Source organism: Babylonia areolata, chromosome 1, assembly GCF_041734735.1.
Source record: "Babylonia areolata isolate BAREFJ2019XMU chromosome 1, ASM4173473v1, whole genome shotgun sequence".
NCBI classification, from domain to species: domain Eukaryota; kingdom Metazoa; phylum Mollusca; class Gastropoda; order Neogastropoda; family Buccinidae; genus Babylonia; species Babylonia areolata.
In genome coordinates this window covers 17501269-17509550 of record NC_134876.1, presented here as the reverse complement: position 1 = coordinate 17509550, position 8282 = coordinate 17501269, and the positions used below count along the sequence as shown (strand labels likewise).

The following is an 8282-nucleotide window of genomic DNA, read 5'->3' as shown; positions in this document are numbered from 1 at the left end:
TTCTTAGTTATTTACTGACTACAGTGGTAAAGTCACGTTTCTTTCAAAACTGAGTTTTCCTTTTGAAACACAAGCTCAAAACCGCACAATGCTGCAACAATTTCCCATGCAGTCTTTATTTGGTTCTTTCCTTTGCAATCAATCGTTTTTTCTCTCTCGCTCACATACTCACATGCAAATACAGATAAACAAAGACACTCATAACCCACACTTACATGAAGAATAGATTCAATCAGGGTTTGGTGAGAAGAAAATGGTGAACAGAAAACAAAATGACTATCTTGAGTGAAAAGTTTGCCTGTTATGACTTGATTTGATATGATGTACTGATTTTTTGTCACAACAGATTTCTCTGTGTGAAAAGCAGGCTGCCCTCCCTGGGAAGAGTGCGTCGCCACATTGCAGCATGTTGGTACAGTGTCGCCACCCCCTCCCCTTTTTTTCTGTCGTTTTTATGTCTTCATATTTATTTGTTTTACTATTAGAATGGATTTTTCTGCAAACTTTTGCCAGGGACAACTCTTGTGCTGCTGTGGGTTCTTTTATGTATACAGAGTGCATGCTACTCACATAGCCTGGATCTATCATCTCATCCAAATGACTGGCTACCAGACCACCACCCAGGTTCTAGTGGAGGCGGAACAAATTCGGGATTCGATCCTGCACAATCAGATTCTTTCGCTTCGTAGGCGGATGCATTACCATTGGGCCACCACACCACAGACACTGAGACAGATAAAAGTGTGGATGAAAAGAATGTGAACTGGAGTTAGGGGAGTGAGGTGGTGTGTGACCGCTGGGCGTACTGTGGGGTGAAGGAGTGCAGGAGGTGGGTGAACTGCTCACTGACGTCCACTTCCATGGTCACTTCCTGGAACACGTCGCTTCTGGACGTCTGAAACAGGCAGACAGAAGGTACACAGAAAGTATCTCGTGGTCTGATCTGTGCATGACTGATAAGACTCCGTTCAACTTCGCTGTTGTGCTTCTGCCACACACACACACTACACACACATACTTTAAACACACACACACACAGACTGCGCACAAACACAACACACCAACACACACACACTATTCACACACATTACAGATATTGCTGTTGGAACACAAGATTGAACCAGAATGAAATTGAAACAACCATAAGGGAGAGAAATGCATCAACACGCCAAGCTCTGTTCTGGGAAACTCAAAATATCAGTGAGGTTCCGCCATTGAAGTGGTGCAAATATAAGAATGCATTTATCAGCTCAGAGGTAGGCTGTTTAGGGAAATTTACTGAATACAAGAAATCTGGAAACCTCAAGGATAGTTCTAGTTATCATGTTTGGTGTTTGCTTGTAAGGAATTTGTGTGTTTTGTTGAAGCTGAAAGAGTGAAAACTGAAAGAGCTATTTGAGAGGCCTTCTCTGAACTTCAACAGTCACTAGACACTTGTTCAAGAAAGATATAAACTTTTCAGTCTGTCTAGGTTGTTCATAAGGGATGCAGGGATGGCAAAACCACATAGGCATGGGACTTGTGATCCAGAGTTCAGCAGTGATCAGTCTGAGGCCACACTTTGGCATGGTGCTGTGTCTTTGTGAAAGGCGATTTTCTCCGATTTTCCTCACTCCAACCAGGTGTGGATGGGTACATGACTTCAGCTGGCAAAGGTTAAAGTGGCAGAGGGAGAGGAAGGGGCCCTGCCTTCTCGTGCCGAGCCTAGATATGAATTAACTGCCCCTATGCCTGTGAAAGGCTATGGGACCCTTTAAACATCTTTATTAATTTGATAGGAAATCATGTGAGCATCCAAAGGCTCATCACTAAAAGCAAATTTGTGAATGTACTATTGCTGCTATTGCAGTGCCATCCCAGTCTTTAAAGGTTGTTGATGACCACTGACCTCAGTGAAGCCCAGTTGAGTGAAGAGACGGATACTGGGCCCATTCTGGAGTCCTATCTTGGCCACGTATTTCTTCATCCCCAGCTGCTCCACGCCTGGAACGCACATTCAATGATGGGGAACATATTTTGACACATTAGAAAAGCACAACACTAACACCTTTGACACACATTCCATGATGGGCAACATGACATGACGCAGAGAAACACATTGCTGACACCTTAGACACAGTCTGTGAAGGACAACGTGACGGAGAAATGCATCGCTAACACCTTCCATGGAAAAAAACAAGTTTACTTTTTCATAATTTTTAAATTTTAAAATGAACACCAAATCGAGGTAATATTCCTCAAACTTTTTTTTTATTACACTCCCCTGCTATTATGAAAATAATAGTTGTAATATACAACAATAATCTGTAATACACAGGTAACCAACAAACTCAATATCAGGGGTATGCATCATAATAGTTTTTTGCTTTTCTATCTATCCACGCACATACACCACATGCAAAACCATCCATCTATCCATATAATTATATATCTTTCATATATGGCAGAACACAGACACTGACCATAACGCATCATACTGCACACAGCTTCCTTTCCCAGACCCTTGCCTCGTGCACTCTCCTCTGTAGAGAACATCCGTTGTGCCATAAACAGGAAAACACACAAAGGTCATAATGCAAAAATATAACACATCTCGCCCAATACAACCAAACAAGTACATAGGCAAAGGGCATCCATAGTACATTAAAAAGGTTTTCACAAAGAGACAAATCACACACACGTCGTGTATGCCAACACACACACACACACACCACACTTTCCTTCTGTCTATACAGTGCAACATGTACACAAACATATTCCATGTATTTAGGACAAGGGGAGGATGGAGATGCTCAACAATCACAGAAATATGGACACACATTCAAAAACATGTAGACAGGTTCAAGTGAACAGTATTTTATTCATTAATCAGAAATGGGAACCTTCAGTATTTATACTCAAATCTGTATTTTTGAGTGGCCCACAGGTCATTCTTGTGGATCACACAAATCCACTGAGAAATTTTTTGGATATACCATTGTTTAAAAAAAGGAAAAGAAAGAAGAAAGCCTGAAAACATGCAAGGAAAATCCATTTTCCCCTTAAAAAGTTTAAAAAAAATCATATTCTACCTTGGGTCTTTGCACCCCAGCTGGCCATTGTCCCTGCACCCCACCAGAGCCTATAGACTGTCCCTGCACCCCACCAGAGCCTATAGACTTTCCCTGCACCCCACCAGAGCCTATAGACTGTCCCTGCACCCCACCAGAGCCCTGCACCCCACCAGAGCCTATAGACTGTCCCTGCACCCCACCAGAGCCCTGCACCCCACCAGAGCCTATAGACTGTCCCTGCACCCCACCAGAGCCTATAGACTGTCCCTGCACCCCACCAGAGCCCTGCACCCCACCAGAGCCTACAGACTGTCCCTGCACCCCACCAGAGCCCTGCACCCCACCAGAGCCTATAGACTGTCCCTGCACCCCCACCAGAGCCTATAGACTGTCCCTGCACCCCTCCAGAGCCTATAGACTGTCCCTGGACCCCCACCAGAGCCTATAGACTGTCCCTGCACCCCACCAGAGCCTATAGACTGTCCCTGCACCCCAACAGAGCCTATAGACTGTCCCTGCACCCCACCAGAGCCCTGCACCCCACCAGAGCCTATAGACTGTCCCTGCACCCCACCAGAGCCTATAGACTGTCCCTGGACCCCCACCAGAGCCTATAGACTGTCCCTGCACCCCACCAGAGCCTATAGACTGTCCCTGCACCCCAACAGAGCCTATAGACTGTCCCTGCACCCCACCAGAGCCTATAGACTGTCCCTGGACCCCCACCCATCTTTCAGTATTTTTCACAATCACCTATTCCCATCTCTGTCAATATTTACTCCTGCTGGACCATGGAGGTCAGCAACATCCCCCCCCCCCCCCTCGCCGCGCCCCCACTCTTTCAGCAGAAGCAACAGCCTCATCATTTCACGCACATAACAATGTTCCTGGCTACTGTTCCAGCTGAACACCTATGTCCTAATAAAATCCTCCCTCAGGTGTTCAAGACTGCCTCTGTAAAGAGAGTACTTTTTCAACTTGCTAAATTCTAGGATTGATTTTTTGGTCATGTTTTTATAGTTAGGAAAGCAGTCATTAAACTACAGACAAACCACCTGTAATTAACTTTTAACTTTCCCTGCCCAAACATTCTCAGTGAGAAATACAGTTTACAAAATTAAAGGAACCAGACATCAAAGATTTAGGAGTGTTTTGAACTGATGGTTGGCACCACAACTATATTTTTCGTTAATAAGAGCATTAATGATCCCTCTACTGTCAAAAACAACAAATTAAAGCATATTTCTTTACTCTGTGTTTGAATAACAAGGCTATTTTGGCCTAGCATAAATGTGCAAACTCTAATCAAAACAAACATAAAAACATTGACTAATCCAGGTCGCATATAATTTATAACATTGATACTTAGCAGTATGATTGTCTGTCATGTATGACTGACCATCAGAACAGCAGAGAAGGCAACTGCTGTCCTGACTACCTGGGTTAGAAGTTGATTATAGTGGATAGTGTCTTGCCCAAGTTATATCCCCACTCTCTCTTGCAAGAGGGCTTTAGGACAGTCAGCACTGGGATGGTTCCCAAAGGCTGCAGCACTCAGAACCAGTGCAGTCTTGCCTCCAAGTTTGAGAGTATGCATAGTCCTTCACAAGAGAGTAAGCTGTAGATGAATTCCCATTGCAGTGGAGAAACAACTGATAATAAACTCTCACTTTGCTGGCAGCCAAACTGTAAGCTTATATGTCAATCTCTGATATAAAGCTGAGTGTTGAGCAGTATCTGTATGTAAACATGCAAACATTTTAATCAATCCAGATCAACACTGAAATTGATAATGCTCAGGGGAAGTACCTGCGATCATGATTTCCACCTCAGCTACTTGCTGTGCATCTTCCAGAAGGAAGAGGTTGACATCACCCACCATAGACCCTGTAAAAAAACACATGCCTGTATATCTTCAGACTCCATAAAAAGTCAAGGATCAGATCACTACTCCATGTCAACATCAAACTAATCAAACTACCAAACCAGTCTGGTAATCAGAACACACAGCCGTTTTGCTTTCTAATCTCAGTTTGATGTTTTTGTGGAAGAGGGGTTCTTCTTAACTTTTCGTGAAGACTGTGTGTGTGTGTGTGTGTGTGTATAATATAATCTATGCACAGGATCTAGACACTAATGAAGGCAATTACACACATATGAAAAAACCACTTGTGGCCAATGAACACTTTCATTACAATGAGGTAAGTCATTACATGTGCACAGCTGTCTTTTTTGATTTTGCATTGTTTTACACAGCAAAACACATGGTTAGGCAATGGAATGTCATGAATATAATGTCTATAACAAGGATAACTTTTTGAATAAGAGTATTTACCCATGAAAGCTCAAAATATAAGGATACATTCACTGAAAGCATTCATAAATGAGCAAACAAATGAATATGCCACTTAAAAAGGTCACAAATCTAGTTCTTAAACACACACACACACACACACACACACACACACACACAGATACATGTACGCATACACCACAGCTATGGGACAGTTCACATTTTGTAACCAAATAAAATCTCTCACCAGTTTCTGCCTCCTGTTGGTTTTGTTGCACAGTCTGTTCATACCTCTCCTTTTCTGCCACAATAAATGTGCATTCTGAAAAAAAAAGAAAATGGTTCAACACTCACTCTTGCAGACTATTCAGGAACATTTAATGTTTTACAGCTTTATATGTAAAAACAACAACAACAGCAACATTTCTTACAGAAACATCAGTAACAATTTAAATCAAAGACAAATGAATAATTTGACCTAAATAGCACAGTTAAATATGATCCAGTGTTTGAATAACGAGTTGACTTGATCAAGATATCATATAATTGGAGCCATGTGCATTGTTGTCATTTTGAGCAAACGTAACTGAACCAGTTTGTTGCAAGGATTTGGAGTTTATATACTGTTCATTCCTGTCAATACAGTCCTCTAGCACAAAACTGCACCTGTGTATTTTTGGAGCAATTTCTCAATCTGGGATCACAGGATCACACATGTGTTTGCTTTGGGAAGAAAACATATGTTTAAATTTCTTTGCACAGAAGGTTCTTTTAATTTCAAATTCAATTCTTTACAGTATGTGCCTTTCACACAGAAAAAAACAACAAAACATGTTCACATACAGGAAGGAAACCAAACTTGAAAGCTATCATACGGTAATAAACATACATTTATAAATACACTTATAACAAACACACAAATAAACATGCATAAACTGTCATGTGCATACATAGACAGATAATACAAACATACCCCCCCCCCCCTCCCCTCACACACCCTCACCCCCATGCGTACTTTCACGTATATACAATTTTTTTTTTTTACAAAGGAAATTATATAATATTAACAAAAAGGTAATGTGGTCAGACTATTAATCCTTACTGTTTTCATCTTGCCTCCAGGCTTTCTGCATGGCATACTCTTCTTCCAGACTTAGAGGCTCAGAAGCTGTCAGTTGCTGCAATTCCTCTGATTTCATCCATTCATGGTATCTAGAAATAGAAACAAAGATTGAAAGATGGGTAGATGAGTGGAAAGCAAATGTGCATTGAACTTGTGTGTGTGTGCGCGGCACACACACACACACACATATTCTCATAGGGTTTCCACAGGCTCTTCTGGCATAAACAGTATCAAAACCTTCTGGAATTTACAAGCTAAAAATTCACCCTTTCCTATTGCTGTGTGTGTTTTTGTCTTTGTCTTATTCTATCACCTCTTTCCTTTTTTCCCCATTTTTTGTTTTTCTGTTCATTCACCACAATATTATAAACTATTCAAGAACTCATAACACTTGCTTGTTTCTGGATGGCAGTGAGAATGTCATATTTTGCATGGATTTCTGTTGTTAATATCTTTAAAATCATTTCCTTCTAACGTGATTTTGTTTTGGTCGTTTCTTTTCCATTTCCGTGTGTGTGTGTGTGTGTGTGTGTGTGTGTGCGTGTGTGCGTGAGCGTGTGTGTTCAGTGTGTACATGGCAAGGGACACAACATTCTAAGATCTCACAAGACAAACCGCACACAGAGAAGAAACAGCACACCCTTACTTTGGAACATGGCAGCTTTCATAAGGCACTAAGATCACCTTTCTCCCGACAATCACGACATTTTCGTTTATTTTCATTTCTGTCGGCCGCCCTTAACTTAGCAAAACAAAAAACGTGTAAAACGGTATTTCTTGAAAAGACATTTACTCCTGAGGTTTCCGGAAGTAAGTGGAACGAAACGAAACAAGCAGAAGCACAAGAATACAGGAAGTTGCAGACGAAACTTCTCTATACTCTCTAATATCATAAAAGTTACAATTTGATTCAAATAAGAAATCATATTTCAACACATACGAAACGAATTGTGACTTTAAAAAAATCTATTTGTAATGATCAAAGAGTTTTGCATAAACAATACGAATAAAAACATGAATAACGAAAACAGTTTGTTTGGGTTTAGTGCAAAGGCAACAAGGCCTCTTTGATCATGTGACTTTGTCAACAAAGTGGGCACAGCGAAAGCAATGAGTGACCGTGCTTTTCTAGTCAACTGTTTAAAAAAGTATTTCACTGTGTGATCACTTTTCGTTTTTATTTTTGTGACTTCAGCAAGACTACACACAATGGCAGAAGACAGAAAAGTGGTAATTCTGACGGAAACAGGATCACAGTATTCAACTGGGGTATGTCAACTTATTTCATGATTGGTTTTAGTTTCAGTTTCTCGAGGAGGCATACGGCACTGTGTTCTGACAAAACCATATTCGCAACACCACATCTGCTAGGCAGATGCATGACCAGCAGCATAACCCAACGCGTTCAGTCAGGCCTTGAGTGCATGCCAATATAGTTGTGTACCTATCAGTGGATTTCTCATACATATCAGAAGGCATTTTTTGTTGCCGTTGGTTGTTTTTCATTGCGAATGACAATAGACGCTTAATGTGGAGTGATGGCCTAGAGGTAACGCGTCCGCCTAGGAAGCGAGAGAATCTGAGTGCGCTGGTTCGAATCACGGCTCAGCCGCCGATATTTTCTCCCCCTCCACTAGACCTTGAGTGGTGGTCTGGACGCTAGTCATTCGGTCCCGTGTGCAGCATGCACTTAGCGCACGTAAAAGAACCCACAGCAACAAAAAGGTTGTTCCTGGCAAAATTCTGTAGAAAAATCCACTTACATAGGAAAAAGAAGTAAAACTGCACGCAGGAAAAAATACAAAAAAAATGG

General features: G+C 41.5%; 2 protein-coding genes across 2 annotated transcripts in view; one reads left to right on the top strand and one right to left on the bottom strand.

The window, feature by feature from the left end:
* Positions 1–95: 95 nt before the first annotated feature.
* Positions 96–7298, bottom strand: LOC143291361 (alpha/beta-tubulin-N-acetyltransferase 9-like). The gene is made up of 7 exons (XM_076601206.1): positions 7116–7298; positions 6449–6558; positions 5594–5668; positions 4863–4940; positions 2463–2522; positions 1889–1983; positions 96–895 (listed from the first exon to the last, which is right to left on the bottom strand). Exons 1-7 carry the CDS (start codon positions 7190–7192, stop codon positions 770–772), a joined length of 621 nt encoding a protein of 206 aa, XP_076457321.1. The 5' UTR covers positions 7193–7298; the 3' UTR covers positions 96–769.
* Positions 7299–7571: 273 nt separating this feature from the next.
* Positions 7572–8282, top strand: part of LOC143280201 (transmembrane protein 104-like) — a 23244-nt gene continuing 22533 nt past the window's right edge. The window contains exon 1 of the mRNA XM_076584820.1: positions 7572–7738. Within this exon, the coding sequence (XP_076440935.1) occupies positions 7679–7738 (60 nt within the window). The 5' untranslated portion in view covers positions 7572–7678. The remainder of the gene's footprint in view (positions 7739–8282) is intronic.